Source organism: Paramormyrops kingsleyae, chromosome 5, assembly GCF_048594095.1.
Source record: "Paramormyrops kingsleyae isolate MSU_618 chromosome 5, PKINGS_0.4, whole genome shotgun sequence".
Classification (NCBI taxonomy): Eukaryota; Metazoa; Chordata; class Actinopteri; order Osteoglossiformes; family Mormyridae; genus Paramormyrops; species Paramormyrops kingsleyae.
In genome coordinates, this window is record NC_132801.1 from 24,306,846 (window position 1) to 24,322,850 (window position 16,005).

General features: G+C 46.0%; 1 protein-coding gene across 2 annotated transcripts; it reads left to right on the forward strand.

Annotated features, from left to right (window-relative positions):
* Positions 1-2,129: 2,129 nt before the first annotated feature.
* Positions 2,130-15,574, forward strand: LOC111856119 (serine/threonine-protein kinase tousled-like 2). 2 transcript variants are annotated; one of them, XM_023835807.2, is made up of 22 exons: positions 2,130-2,366; positions 2,751-3,010; positions 4,259-4,352; positions 5,403-5,474; positions 5,735-5,804; positions 5,927-5,970; positions 6,231-6,329; positions 6,615-6,716; positions 7,460-7,552; positions 7,745-7,855; positions 8,364-8,500; positions 9,315-9,467; positions 9,844-9,910; positions 10,129-10,226; positions 10,420-10,501; positions 10,628-10,719; positions 10,919-11,008; positions 11,696-11,865; positions 12,089-12,227; positions 12,536-12,647; positions 12,737-12,844; positions 14,522-15,574. In XM_023835807.2, the coding sequence occupies exons 3-22, from the start codon at positions 4,272-4,274 to the stop codon at positions 14,693-14,695; spliced, it is 2,094 nt and encodes a 697-aa protein (XP_023691575.1). In that variant the 5' UTR covers positions 2,130-2,366; positions 2,751-3,010; positions 4,259-4,271; the 3' UTR covers positions 14,696-15,574. The 2 variants fall into 2 exon arrangements, with proteins under 2 accessions (XP_023691575.1, XP_023691577.1); XM_023835809.2 differs by lacking the exons at positions 2,130-2,366; positions 6,231-6,329 and having other exon boundaries at positions 2,373-3,010.
* The last annotated feature ends 431 nt before the right edge of the window (positions 15,575-16,005 follow it).

Sequence of the window (16,005 nt, forward strand, 5' to 3'; positions counted from 1 at the left end):
CAAACAACAATTCAGCTGGCTATGTGTAAAAATAACATGGTACACCCATCTACACAGTGAAATATCAGTGCGAGTGGAAGCTCACTGTTGAACTCTGCTGCCACCCTCTGGGATGAATGTACATTTCAAACTCTGTCCTTAGTTCCCGCTGATGCTGAACTGTTCAAATACACCCCATCTTCTAAGACATATTAAAAGTATAAGAAATATAAATACATATTACAAATAAATAATATAGAGAAAGTAAGGTAACATTTCACTTAAAGCAGTCATCATAATGAATTACAGATACCTTATGATGCATTAATAAAGTATTATAAACGCGGCTATAACTGTTTGTAAAGGCATGACAGATTATAGTCATGTTTATTACGCATTATGAATGCTCTATTAAGCTCTCATCTATAATGCACAATAGATATGTTCGTAATGCATTATAATGTCAGCCGTGTTTATGAAACTTTATGATTGCATTATAATGCATTATGCATGACTACTTTAAGGGAAGTGTTACCAAAAGGAATAATAGTCATATTGTTCCTAGGCTGTAAAACTTCATACGGTGCCTTATAAGATATACATAATGCTAAGTTTGTTCTTTTCCAAATACACATATGCTTAAACCTTTCACAGAGCCACAAAGACACACTTCTTTTAAATGATATTAATAAAAATGAATAAAAAAAGAAATGTAAAGATATCGAAACATTTAACTCTTATGGGTCAATTAGAGAAATAATGTTTTTTTTGCAACTGAACCCAAAATGTAACAATAATCTATACATAAAAAGGTCAGATACATACTGCTATTCTATTTCAGTACCATTCGAAATTAAGTTATATATATTAAAACCAAACAAAATGCATTACACACATGGAACCCTGGTGGAGGCTAGAACCCAGGACTCAGTGGTGTGAGGTGACAGAACCGACCGCTGCACCATTGCACCTCCCAGTGGCAATCATCTCTTCTAATAATAAAAAAAATCTAGACATTCAAAAGCAAAACCAATAAATGAAAATCAATAAAATTTTGGGGAAAAAATGTAGGACATTACGGTAGCGAGTTTCCTTACGCAGTCCAAAGGCAAGCAGTTTGGCATCTCTAAATTGCCCCTGGCACGTCTGCGTGTGAGTGTCTGCATGTAGGTTCCCTGTAATGGACTATCCAGCATGGGATAGGCTCCACTCCCTGCCCCCCAAGTCTCTGTTCAGAATAAGCAGTTGAAGATGGATGGAAATAATACAGACATATGACCTGCATAAATATGCAAGTGAAAGCTAAGTAATGTCATGCATTTCGCAGAGTACAATCTGTTTCTGTGCACTGGATCAGATGGAAAATAAATCCATCTTTCATCAATGCTTATCCCATAATAAGTCGTGGTGACCCTGCAGCCTATCTGAGCAAGCGGAAGACATAAGCCAGGCCACCCTGCCCGGGGTAGCCCTCACCCGTACATTGACACATACACTATAGGGACTCGTGCAAGCTGGGGCTAGATATTGAACTGTTAAATGTTCAGGAATTATTAAAGTAGGGGAGGCACAGTGGCTCAAAGAGGAGGTCGGCTACCTCACACCCCCAGAATCAGGCATCTGAATCCTATCCCAGTTCTTTGTGTGTGGAGTTTGCATGTTCTCTGCATGAACGCCCAGCTTTCATTTCACATGAGTGCTAAATTATCTCTAAATTGCCAGTGTGTGTGTGTGTGTGTGTGTGTGTGTGCGCACGCCTTGTGATGTGACTTCCTCTCCAGGATGTACCTGAGCCCCGTGTTACTTAGGATAGACACCAGGCTTATAGCAGCATTGTACTGAATAAACAGCTGGAAGTTGGTTATAATATAGTCACAAGAACACAACAAGAAAAACCACACTGTTCTTATCGCATACAAAAAGCAGATGCATGCTTTGGAAGCAGAATGAGAGAATTGCCCCTTTAAATGTTTGTCTTGTAATAGTTTATCGGAATAGACTGATTTCTGAATGACTTTGCCTATTACTAACTTAACTGTGAAAAATAATCCTTCTGAAGATGCTTTGCTGCAACTTTAAACGTTAACTTTCCCGTAGGACTTAACGGTACGCTTAACTTTTCTACTGCCTCTCCTGAGACAATCTCTAAATTAGTAAAACATGCACCGAATAGTGAAACGTAAATAATCTGTTTCACATGGGTCACCGGTATACGAACCAAGCCTTCGCCCGTTAATATACATCATCATCTCGTTCACGCAAGAGAAGCGAGTGGCACAGGGCAGGCAAATGCAGATTGATGGTCAAGTTTTGGAGGACCCGCTTCACCGGTCTCGCTTTCCAGCGAATCGACTTATTCACGTTGGTCGGGGACAAGCTTCAGTGGGGTAGGGAAAAACACACCCGATACCATGATCTCACGAGACATAATGAGATTTACCGATTGTTGTTTACATTGTTAAAAAATACCCAGAACCGAACCGATCCGATCCGACCCAAATTTACACGCTGTGCTTGCTTGCAAAATGAAATTAATGGGAGACGAGATAATTTCCGCGGCAGCCCGCTGACTGCATGAGTCCATTTTTTTGCATATTGGCCGAAGCAGCTCTGCATCCTTTTAATTTAGGTTAGCGGCTTGGTTGTCGTGTCTCATTCCAAGAAATAGAAGAAAAGGAGGAAGAGGACGAGGAAGAGGAATACGGTCGCGCGGTTTTATTGTAACATGCATCGGATGAACGTCTCGGGGTGATCCCTGCTGTTCATCGCAGGCAGAGACGGGGCCTGATACGGGAGGAAGGCGGATGAGCCCGTGATACTGGCATAGGGCAACGGCGGACGGCGCCAGGCGACGCCGAGGATCTGCGGGCCTCCGCGCGGGCGAGCCGGGCGGCTTTCGGAGAAGGTCGGCCGCGGCCTCCGTGCCCCCGACACGAAAAGAAGGCGAAACGGCGGTGGACTCGGCGGGTGGGCCCCTCTCGTCGGGGTGGGGGAGAGTGGAGCGCCCTGGGCCTCCGGGGAGGAAACGCAGGTATGTTGGGCAGCCGGGCACCTCCGAGATGGGGACGACGTGCTCCTCCATTGTGGACACACTGCAGCGGCAGCCGGGGATTAAATGAATTAGTGAAAAAATCAATTTACACAGAGAAGAGGTGTTTCATGGGTGAGCTCATGTGGTTGGTACATTTTGAGCAATTTCTTTGCGAACAGGTATAAAATATTTGTAGTAAAATAACAAGTCCTCCATCACTCGTGTGTTTACGGATGGTCACCTAACCAGCCGGTAACCCTGCCCGGTAAACCTTTACTCAGGGCATCCGGACCGGGACTTGGTGGCTCACTTATAGAGCCCTGGTTAAACCTAATAACAACAATAATAAACGTGGATCAGACTACAAGTCTTATAGAAATGTCTGGAAATTCATTGGACAGACCTCTCAGATTTACCAGTTGACTCCTTTATTATTTCTCATCCACTAAGACTAAAAGAGAAGATTCATTGCCATTGTCATTGATAGTTTCATCTCATAACGGACCCGTAGGGAAATAATGTCTATCAGATATGTATTTTATCTTTGCTCCTTCCACTTACTTACTTTAATGGTGTTAGAAATGTATATGGAGACAGTTCAGTGTTGAGTATCCATTAGATGTGATTCAGATAGTGATGGTGCGTAAGGAAGGGAGGATGCAGTAAAGCTTTGTTTGTGTACAGTGGTTCATCTCCTGCCCTCTTCTGAACAGCATGCTTCTGAGTAAGACTTAACTTTATATATATAAAAAATGTAGGTGGCTGAACCGTCTTGGTCCTGATTTGTCATTGTGGCCAGGGTTTACTAAGAATCTAAGAGTCAAATTTGGTTTGTTGATTTTTGGCGTGGGCTTTTGGCTTACTATATGTCTAAGTGCCTGTTTTTCTAGCAAGTGGAGTTACTTTGTTTTCCTACCAGATCAGAACTGATACTCTGAGTCTGGCCACAGAGATGTGATTTAGTAATGATTGCTTTCTTGTTCAGCGTCAAAGCCTGCATAGCCTGTTTTGGTCTGTAAAACTTTATTGGGGGGATGTTACAGTCTCCTTTCAAATATGATCACGCAACAGCATAGATGCAACCACGGAATAGTGCCTGAATTATTGCTGCGTCAGATTTTGTGAATTTTTTAATGATTAGTGTATTGGGTAGTAGACATTGTATCGCATCATTACATTGAACTTTATAAAGCAGATTACATCATTTGTGTCACAAATACTTCCTAATGTAGCCCCCCTTCCCCCCAGCCTTTCTGCAGATATGATGGAGGAACTGCACAGCCTGGACCCTCGGCGGCAGGAGCTGCTGGAGGCCCGCTTCACAGGAGTCGGCGTGGCTAAGGTCTGGGTCTGTCTCCATCACAGCTGTCTTATCCTTAGGTCATGTAGTTCCTCTTACCTAATAGAAAAGGGTTTTTTTTGTGAATCCGAATCGCTGCTTGTGAGGGGGATGGCTGGCAGTAGCATGGTGGGGGTGGGGAGGGGGTAATGATGGGTTTGGGCAGAATAAGGAAATTCCGGCACAAAGGTTGCCAGGTCCAGAATGTCTGCCACCATAATAATCTCATAGGATGAATTGAGGCTTCGAGCGGTCCCTGTGTCTTCTGCTCTTTGTTGAAAGTGCTGTGAGCGAGTGGCCGTTGATGGGGCGTGAAAGTGAGCACAGTGCCAGAGTCGTGGGCCAGCTGCCAGGCACCGGCGCTGGGCAGCTCGCAGGAAAATGGCGGTTGCGGGATCCCAGCAGGCCGCACGATTCTGACTCGTGTCGCATGAAAACAGGCAGTGGTGGTAAGGCTAGTGCCTGTGTCTGATCCGCGTGTCTACTGTGGAAACCTTGAGGACCCTCTAGTACATCTGGCTTCCATGTTTTTAACTTGTTGATGGCCATGCAGCTAGCAGATTTTTCTCAGGCTAGTTTGTGAAATCTCTCCTTAATGGAAAACGTACCCGTGGTGTTTGTCGTCACCCTTCGCCATGGTGTTTAGTTCACTTGGCAGTTTGTGCTGCACGTGAGATTCGGTTTGCGTCCATTTCAGAAGCCGCGCAGAACTCAGGCCTTAGCTCTCTGCCCTCCATCCTCTGACAGACTCTTCCCAAATATGTTGGTTTTTGTTTACCCCTGTTGCTCTGCTTCATGTGGTGCTGCTGACAGCCTGTTGGAACGTCTTCTGTTGGTGGCATTGAGGTGAAAACTAAGAATCCGATCTGTGAAAGCAGAGGCTTTATAAAACATTTGGACAGGGCAGTGATTAGTTTCAGACCAGTTGCTCCTTTCCAGAAAGTTTCAGTAGCTTTTTGAGTAATGCTCTTCAGATTAGTCATTAAGGTTCTGCAGTTTTGTGTGTAAATGACAACATATCTATTCCTTTTTTGTTTTCCTTTTATTCTATAGGGTCCAGGAAACAACGAGTCATCCAATCACAGTCTGTGCAGCATCGGCTCTCTCAGCGACAAAGAGTTGGAGGTCTGCAAACCTTTTCATGGGGGCTTTCAGGAGCATGCCTGATGTTCGTTGGGTGTGCTATTTCTCTGTAGCTACGCCATGCTAATAATCGTGCCTGGCATCACAGAGATATTTTTGCCCAGCTTAAGCATAGCCTTAAAGCTTTGTTCAAGTTGCGGCATCGTTTTTCTTATACCTGCATTGTTAGTTTGTGTTCTGGATGATTGCAGTGTGTCATCTCGGCCCAGACGATGACATCATTGTGTTTCAAAATTCTTTAGACTCCTGAGAAAAAGCCAAATGACCAGAGAGCAAGGAAACGGAAAGGAGACTCTTACGAAGGCAGTCAAGGCATGTGCCACTTTCGGCTGTGAATTTTGCATAACTCGCATTAATTGGGTTGGGGGGGGGGGGGGGGGCTGCAATCACTCTCCTTTCTGTACCTTTACATGTGTCATCTTTCCCACTTCCAGGAAAAGGTGGAGTGAGGGGACATAAAATCAGTGATTATTTTGAGGTGAATACCCTGAAACAATACCCTATTGTCATGCTGTGTTGCAGGGGGGGGTGGCTTTGTGGTAATGGGGGGGGATATCGAAAAATCATGAAAGAGATACAGTCAGCCTTTGCTCATTGTCAGCCTGTTGCCTTTAACTGAGCAGGCTTGCCTTACTGAGGTACATGTTTGTCTTCTTCCTCATTTCCATTCTTTTTCCTTCTTCATTTCCTTCCTCCTCCTGGACCCCCCCCCCCCCCCCCTCACACACACACACTTAGTTTGCGGGTGGTAGCGGACCTGGTACCAGTCCCGGTCGCAGTGTCCCACTGGTGGTCCGCTCTTCCCCACAACACTCCCTCTCTAATCCCCCAGTGTTGGTGAGCTCAGACACCTCTTCTCTGAAACTGCTTTTTTCCTGGCTTGATATGTTCACCCTCACTGTTTTGTTACCCCTGCAAAGCTGCCTTCCTCAGCCCAGCACAAGGGACCTATACAAATACTGTCATGGCATAGCATCAGTTGATCTTTTGTGGGAAAAGGGCTTAATTAACAGTAATGTAAGGCTGTTATAGTAATTGTATGGTGCCGGATTTAAATCTGGCCCAAGGCAGTGCTGCCACTGAGCCAATCATCACTGTCCTTGGGATGTGTCTATGCCATAGGTTCAGCAGGGCAGCCCCTCCTCCGTCAGCTCCGCCAACACTGATCACTCCAGCAACTCCCTGAAGCCAGCAGCGCCCCACGCACTCCACAAAGCCACGCAGGTGAGCGGCTCCGCGCCGGCGTCCCCTCTGCTGCCTCCGGCCCGGAGCACGCGTACCACCTCCCAGGCTGGGCATGGGCCAGAGGGCAGGGGTCCTGTGTAGTGTGGAAAAGTATGCAATTTGATTTTGGGGGTTTCCATGTCGGGTAAGTATGGAAAAAGGAAAGAAGGCTTGGAAATATTTTGGTATTTTGAGACTATTGCAACAGATTGGTCAGCTATGTATGCTATATAAAATATTTAAATTTACTTTTTAACGTTTTTGATGAAATCACCAATGTATGCCGGTTGGCAGTGCCAGAATATGCTCATGGCGCACATTGATGAGCAATGAGAGAACTCCAGATTGGGGATGTGTCTCGGGGGGGGGGGGGGGGGGTGCGCTTGATTAATCTCCAGTAAGAAATATTGATGTGGGCTAGTTTGCAGTTTACTTACAATAGAGAATTACATGTGTTCACCTGGTTGCCTTGCCAGTCACAAATATTGTAATTGGTTGGCTAAGGATGCTAAATGTGAATGGAATATGAACCCCCGGTTTAAACATTTAAAAATGGGAAGTAAGTAGGAACCATGGTAGAGGGAAAACACCAGCTAGCGTGCCAATCATTGTGCAGTAATGGTGAATAAGTGCTAACTTGTCCATTTAATATTGACCTTAGCAAGTCATGGCAACCCTACTGGCCAGGCTTCACCTTAAGCTTCTCCTGCAACTTCACCGCATGCTTTTTACTTTCCCTGTAGTCTGACCTAACAGTAGAGAAGCTAATTGCACTGGAAAACAACAAGAACTCGGACCTGGAGAAGAAAGAGGGGCGTATAGATGACCTCTTGCGGGTGAGACTGAAATCCTGCTCGTCTTTGGTTTTGGCTGTTTAGTTTTCCAAATGTCAGCTGCACTCGTTTATGTAAGGGTTAGTAAATATCTGTAGTGCCTGGTAACCAGGCCGTAATAGTGGCGCTCGTTTTCATTGCGTTGCCGTGCAACGTGGAGCGCATTCCTGCAGCCGCTGGCGTCTCCTCCGACAGGTAAACTGCGACCTGCGGCGGCAGCTAGACGAGCAGCAGCGCATGCTGGAGAGGTACAAAGAGCGACTGAACAAGTGCGTGACCATGAGCAAGAAGCTTCTGATCGAGAAGGTGAGGCCCCCCTGTCACACATCTGTCTCTGTCTCTGCGTTAGGAGAGAGTGTATCCAATCCAGCAGAGGTGATGTGAAATGACATCATGACAAGGTGTTTGCTGCTGTGCCATCTACTGTCCTGGAAAATGTACGGCTAAGTCAGCAGTGCGTGTAGCTGTAATAGACATAGACTGGGAGAAGTCAGATTAGCTCAAGAATGGACTGTCTGCAATAATGTCATGATGACATTATGATATAATCATTATTAGGTTTCCTGTTTATAAGAGAAGATTGCGATGATCTGTCATTTCCAGTTCGGTATGTTCATTAACTGCTTCCGCAGCTAAAACCACAGTAACCTGGAGCCCATACCAGAACCTTGAATTGGATGCTAGTCCAGCACCTATGATGGCGACAGCAGTGGTTTGAGTTTAACCCAGCCATTAGGATTGTATATCCAAACCCAAGTTTGAGTATATGTTACAGCACATGATGTGATTAGCCTCAGGACTCGTGTGCCCCCAGTCCAAGCAGGAGAAGATGGCCTGCAGGGAGAAGAGCATGCAGGACCGCCTCCGGCTGGGCCACTTCACCACAGTACGGCACGGAGCCTCCTTCACTGAGCAATGGACCGACGGCTACGCCTTCCAGAACCTGATCAAGTGAGGCTGCCGCCCAGCTCCACTCCTCCTCACTCTTGGTTGTGGTCTCGTTGTCCTTCCTTCATTCCTGTTTGGAACACAAGTTCCCCTGATGCAGCGGTTCTCAATCCTGTTGCTGGAATGCCAGAATGTTTTCATTCCAATCCACATTGCTTTCAACCTGCCACATTCATTATTAGCCTATTAAGGACCATATAAGCCTGATTAAGGTAGGGTTGGAATGAAACATTCTGGCAGGTGGGGTGTGCCAAGACCAGGTCTGAGAACTACTGCTTTAATGGCTGTTGGTTGCATTTTGTATGTATTGTATTCCTCTTTAGTCAGTATTCAGAAATTCCAAAACATTACAGTATCTAAACACCATTTGTTTGACAACATCCATACCATTTAATAGGTGAGGCAGTCAGTTTTTTGTTGCTTGGAAATGGTAGTTCCTTGATCCTTAAATACTTTAAGAATTTTTTGTGTGCACGTGTGCGCTGGATTAGGTAATAGTGATTGGTGGATTTTTTTTTTCTTATTCACATTTTTTTGTTGAGATCTGAGGTGATATTTTGTTGCTGCATCCTCCCCACTTTACCACATGATGTCTTGTGCTTAATCTCACGTTAGTCTAAATGTGTGGAATATCTCTGCTCGCTGTTAATGTATCCCAGATCCCAGGAAAATGTTAGGCTTTCTCTCAGTTTTGTATCCCTCCTCCCCACTTCTCCTAAGCTGCCCTCTGTACCCTGACCTCCAAAAACCTCGAAAAACTGTCCACAAAAAGCTAGACCTTACTGTTCCTCTCTGCCTCCCCTCCCCTCATCCCCAGACAGCAAGAGAGGATCAACTCCCAGAGGGAGGACATTGAAAGGCAGCGGAAGCTCCTGGCCAAGCGGAAGCCTCCTGCGATGGGGCAGACTCCTCCCCCCAGCCTGGAACAGAACAAGCGCAAGAGCAAAGCCAACGGAGCAGAGAACGAGGCGTAGGGGCCCCTCCCTTTGTCACCTCCTGCTTGCTTTCACCGTCACCTCAGAATGCATTTCGCTTCAGATGTGTGCCCATAAGCACCTTAATCTCTGCCATGTCTACATCAGCATTCTTCAGTGAAGAAGCGTATAGAAGCTTGCATGCTTTCTGATCTCTTCATCTTTTTTTTAAAAAAGCCTCTTTTTGCCGATAGAACTGTTTTTACGTTTGAGGGAACATGGGTATTTTAGTTCTAATTCCAAATAAATTTTTGCTGAGTTTACACTTTACACTTGCTTCGGCATATTCGGAACTGTCGCCATCCTACATGGCTACTGCCTGAAATACCTGGCTTTGTCTGTTTGTGATCAGTGCTTTCCTCACCCACGCAGGTTGTCGCTTGCAGAGTATCATGAGCAGGAGGAAATCTTCAAGCTGAGGCTGGGTCACCTCAAGAAGGTGTGTCTCCCGGCTTGTCTCCTTTTTTTTATGACGCCTTCTTGTCAGGGTTCGGTGAAGATGTGAAGATTGCATCAGCAGAGCCACGTCTGTGACCTTCTCCGTAGCCTGTAGTCCATCCACCTGGAAGATCCTCTGGATTTCTTTACCTTTTTCTGTCCATCCACTCTGCTTTATTCTGTCTGCGTGTGGTTTTTGACCTGGTTACTTTCCTGCAGGAAGAAGCAGAGATCCAAGCAGAGCTGGAGAGGTTAGAGCGAGTAAGAAACCTTCACATCCGGGAACTGAAGCGGATACACAACGAGGATAACTCACAGTGGGTTCTGTCACCTTCTCCGCACATTCTTACATAATCGGGGTTGGAAGTTTCTAGAATTTACATGACTTTGTTACACAAACATTTACTAATTTCCAGAATCAAAGGATGTATGTTTTCATTTACTACTTGAACATTTCATCCTTCTCACCCTTCTTACTAAGTACTAGGATCTTCTAATATTTTTTCCTAGATTCAAAGACCATCCCACGCTGAATGACCGGTACCTGCTCTTGCACTTGTTAGGCCGAGGCGGCTTTAGCGAAGTCTATAAGGTGAGGAGCTGTTGGGAACATCTGTAACTGTTGAAATGTATTGAACCACACACAGAATGTGCCGGTGTATTTGAGAAACTGCCGTTGCTCTACACTGTTAATGGAGATCACGCGTCATTCCCGCAGGCTTTCGACTTGACAGAGCAGAGATATGTGGCTGTTAAAATACACCAGCTGAACAAGAACTGGCGAGACGAGAAGAAGGAGAACTACCATAAGTGAGTGAATCGCTGTTGGCGTGGAGGCCTTGACTTAGTCACTCGTCTTAGAGTGACCTTCTGAGTAAGCAGTGGTGAAGACCCTTCCCTATACTGGGATCTGTAGATTTCTGTAGATGTGGCATGTCACATTTAAAGAAGCGATGGGTGGAGACTCTTGGGTGTTGTTTTTGTGAACATGTATGTTGATGTGTTTCAGGCACGCTTGTAGGGAATATCGAATCCACAAGGAGCTGGACCATCCTAGGATAGTCAAGCTCTACGACTACTTCTCCCTTGACACAGACTCGTAAGTCGCATAGGAAGATGGGCCTCGGAGCATCAGCTAACACAGAATTTAATCCCTGTCCATCATACCTCTGGAAATGAACTGGTTGTCATTCCTTCAGAAAAGGATGATGTTGAATTTTTTACATTTCTAAATTTCATAGTCCTGTTCCCACCATGTATGCAGGATTTTGCAGCTGAGCTCTAGTCTTGATGAATTCAAATGTCCTGGGGGAACAGATTCTTTCGTTTTATTCTTTCCTTTTTTTTTTTTTTGTTCCTCCAGTCAGGTAAAAGCTAATTTTTTTAGTTCACTTTTACAGGTATTCCTCAAATATTTTGTTAAAATGTTGCAGAAATATTACATAAAGCAGTTTAAAAGTTAGTTAGTAGGAAAGCGCAGAAGTACATTTTTGAGGACAAAACAACTGCAGACCTCATTTACTCCCTGGGGTGAAGTGGTACATCTACAGTCCTGAAGGGGTGGTGTGTTTCTGCTGGATACCACGTTTACCTCTGAACACACACAATGCACATTCATTATTTTAGTTAACAAATGCTTACTTAACAATTCCCAAAGGTGGAACAGGTGTTTCTGCTTTATTTGTCCATGCTTTAAATAGATGCGAGTATTTAACTCAGGAGAATTTTGTTAATGCGGTATTAAATATTGTCCTGTAGCCTGAAATCTTGCATATTGAATTTGAAGGTTTTGCACGGTGTTGGAGTTCTGCGAGGGGAACGACCTGGACTTCTACCTGAAGCAGCACAAGCTAATGTCGGAGAAGGAGGCCCGTTCCATCATCATGCAAGTCGTCAATGCACTCAAGTACCTCAATGACATCCGGCCACCCATCATCCACTACGACCTCAAGCCTGGTGAGTCGGGCTCTCAGTAGCTGCCAGCTCCATCCTCTCTGAGTGTTGAATCTGACACATGAACATATTTAACACTCAAGTATGATTATACCATATAATGTGGTACCACAAAAGTCATTCAGCTGATCCTAATGGACTTGGTTCCATCTCTGAATCTAGCTGGGCTGCACCGTGCCTCTGCTGCTCATCATATGGTTAAATACTGACTTTTTGATCATGACAGGTAACATCCTTCTAGTGAACGGTACAGCCTGCGGGGAGATCAAGATCACCGACTTTGGCCTCTCTAAGATAATGGACGACGACAGCTACAACTCTGTGGACGGGATGGAGCTGACATCACAAGGAGCAGGGACCTACTGGTAACCATGGCGCCACCGAACACCTCCCAACAAAACAAACAGGGCCAGTCAAGCCGTCACAAAGGGACTAGTTTGCCGTCAAGTTAGAAAACGGACCCAGGGTTTTGGGAGCGACCCTGGTAGCCGTTGTTTTACAATGGGACTGTGATGCTGGACCCAGGGCACACCCACCTCTGCCTATTTGCATCTCTGACGTGTTGCCACTCTGGGCAGCGGAGGTAATCCATGCCTCAAATGTGACATTCCAATCGTGCGCACAATCCTATTGGCTGGCAGTCTTGCTGATGTCATCTTTTGGCACCCTGCAGGTACCTCCCCCCGGAGTGCTTTGTGGTTGGGAAGGAGCCACCCAAAATCTCCAACAAGGTGGACGTCTGGTCGGTGGGGGTCATCTTTTACCAGAGCCTATATGGACGGAAGGTACTGGTGCCCTCATAGGGGTAAAACAGCAGCTCACACTCCCATATAATGGTTTGCCTGGTTTAATTTGTTTTGTTTCTGTCTTATAGCCATTTGGGCACAACCAGTCCCAGCAGGACATCTTGCAGGAGAATACCATACTCAAAGCCACCGAGGTTCAGTTTCCACCCAAACCGGTCGTCTCTCCCGAAGCCAAGGTATGCCGAGGGGATTGCACGTGCTGCACCAGACAGGCGAGGGGATTGCACGTGCTGCACCAGACAGGCGAGGGGATTGCACGTGCTGCACCAGACAGGCGAGGGGATTGCACGTGCTGCACCAGACAGGCGAGGGGATTGCACGTGCTGCACCAGACAGGCGAGGGGATTGCACGTGCCGCACCAGACAGGCGAGGGGATTGCACGTGCCGCACCAGACAGGCGAGGGGATTGCACGTGCCGCACCAGACAGGCGAGGGGATTGCACGTGCCGCACCAGACAGGCGAGGGGATTGCACGTGCCGCACCAGACAGGCGAGGGGATTGCACGTGCCGCACCAGACAGGCGAGGGGATTGCACGTGCTGCACCAGACAGGCGTGCTCTCCGTTTAGCTCTTAACAGCCCTGCGATGTGAGCAAGATCTTCCAGCCCAGGGATGAGGAGCTTGCTCTCAGATTAGCATGTTAAATGCAAGAAAAAGGACACCAGTGCTAATCATCACTATTGCTAAGCCAGTAAAAATATACATGACAGAATTCTAGACAATTTAATACTTTAAGCAAGCAGTCAATTTGGATCTTTTTTTAAAATCAGTCTCGAAGAATACTTATAAGAATGCATGCTGAATAGCACCTCATTCTACACAAATGGCCAAGGGTCAAGGTTGTATTACATACAGTAAGCACTTCCATGGGAAAGTAAATGCGACTAACTTATTGCAAATGTAGAGGTTTGTCCATTTGGTTTTATCTCAATTGTTGGTGAGGGACCAACTATATTGATGCTTGGTTGTGGCATTTATACTAAAGCCTGCTTCATACTTTACTTTTCTGCGTGCACTTTCCGGCTGGGTACGGCCGTCCGCACGGCAGCTTATGTCCATACTACATTTGGCTGCAGATGCGGGTGGTTGCAGCCGGTGCATGCATACAGCAGTGATATTCCACCAGACCTGGAGAGGGCAGATGTATTGCAACAAACACAAATACAAGCAGTGTAATGATAGGGGTAAATTTTATGAACAGCTTTAAAGTTTTTAGTCAAGGCTTGGGCAGTATTACATTAATAAATCCTTATGACAAAATTAGCCAGTACCAACCCTCCCACCCGTTCGGCGAATATTTTCACCAAGATTTCAAAATGCCGGAATACTGCTGCTTTTTAAAATGCCGTATACCTTGGTATAATGTCTGGACATAATAAAAAATTTGATATGTAGGTACCTCCAACCATCCTCATACAGCTGCTCATCATAATTACACCAAGAACGACAGCTCTTCTTCCTCTACTCCTTCGTCGCTGACCGCTGATCTGTGAAAGTTGGCGCTGCCACTTACTGGAAATACTTATTCAATTATGTTACACACACGCTGTCGAAATACAGGGACGCACATGGTTTGCGCTAGACACAAATCTGGGTTACATGTGCACCGACCGCAGCCATTCACAGCCAACCCCTGATGCCGAAATTGACCTCGCGTCCCCACGTCCGCACGTGGAAAAGAAGCATGCAGGCGAAAGTAAAGCGTAACCCTCTCTATTTTATACTGTACCACAATTGGACAAATGAGCCAGTGTTTGGCATTACTGTGGTCAAAGTGTGTGTGTGTGTGTGTCTGTGTCTGTGTCTGTGCACGTATGCAGTCTGACGCTGTTCGTCGTCTTTGCCCCCCAGGCCTTTATCCGCCGATGCCTGGCCTACCGCAAGGAGGACCGCATCGACGTGCACCAGCTGGCCAGTGACCCCTTCCTGATGCCTCACATTCGCAAGTCGGTGGGCAGCACTGGGGCGACTGGGCCTGCCACGCCCTCCACCTCCAGCTCCTTTAACAGCAGCGCTTCAAACTGAGACTTCTGCCCTTCTGTCTGTCACCACCCACCCACCCCCTGCCACTTTGGCTGTTATGCTCGATGGGTGGGTGGGCTGCCCAGTGAGGACTCTCCCAGGATCCTGATGCCATGATCATAGGATGTGGCCATGCAGAGAAGAGGATGTGGGCCAGGGATGTGAACAGAGCCCTGAGCTCACATCTCTCACCCCCCCAATCTCCACCTCCTCTCGTCACCCCTTCTTCATCCTCGCCCCTGAAGTGAGGCATTTTAGGGAGGATTTGAGAGCACACTGCTGGTGAATATGAGAAGGGCTTTTACTTTTATGTTAGGCATCCTTCAAGACATGACGTCAGAACCCAAAGTGCTCAGACAGCATCTGCGTCTAAGACTCCGCCAGCAGGTTCGTCTTGTTGCAAGAGATTCGGTGGATCTTTTTTCCTCTCTGTCCACGATGAGCACAAATATCTTCATAAGAATTTGTCATCCTTCATTAAATGGTTCAATACCCAAACACTCAAAGCTTCTGTGTGCCCTTGACCTGTTCCAGTTGTCCCCCATTTTGGGCTCATATGGATGTCTTTCTTTTTGATGACCAAAGTTCAAGACTGCCTGTTGGTGGCACTGTTCTGTTGGTGTTTTGGGTTTATTTTGTAATAGCGAGAAGTTGGAAACAGAGGTTCCTGTTTCTTAAAGTAACAATTTCAAGTAATTTAGTATTTTAACAGCTAATTGGACTTTTAACTGGTTTTTCAATCCATCTGTATTCAAAAATTTTCCTCCCCCATTTTATTTTTAAGTCCTTGGGGGATGCAATATCCAATGTCTACTGTGAGGTGGCGAGAGGGCCTTAGCAGAGAATTGCATATAAAACCATTAAATACTATTGTTTTGAAAATGGTGGGTTGCAGTTTTCTTTTCATCCCATTGTGCAGATGCAGTTCCAGGGTCTTGTACTTCCAGCACTTGACACTGTACCAATTATATCGCTGATAATACAGTATTATTCTGAGCTCTTGTTAGAGTAGTGTTATCCAGATTTGCCCGTTGTCAGATTCATAAGTTTCAAACGTAATTGACATCTCTTGGGTGAAAGGCTGCAGCACTCAGCATTCAATTGCACCAAATTGCAGTTGATACCGTATTTTTATGTGTGTTTCGAGTTTTATAGTGATCCTGAAGTAACTCCCAGCTTCTGAAGTGGTGCTTCATTTGGCTGTAGAAAGCTGTGATCAGACACGCTAGTCTGTCTATGGTGCCTTGCTAGTTTACTGGAAGCAGTTGCAAACGTTACAGTCCATTTTCATAGCAGACCTCATGATATATCAA

Bases quoted from the DNA above. Each gene is read 5' to 3' on its own strand.
- LOC111856119 (XM_023835807.2), top strand. From the start codon at position 4,272: ATGATGGAGGAACTGCACAGCCTGGACCCTCGGCGGCAGGAGCTGCTG. The intron at 7,856-8,363 runs GTGAGGCCCCCC...GTGTGCCCCCAG, and splicing joins AGAAGCTTCTGATCGAGAAG to TCCAAGCAGGAGAAGATGGC. The intron at 9,468-9,843 runs GTAGGGGCCCCT...TCACCCACGCAG, and splicing joins AACGGAGCAGAGAACGAGGC to GTTGTCGCTTGCAGAGTATC.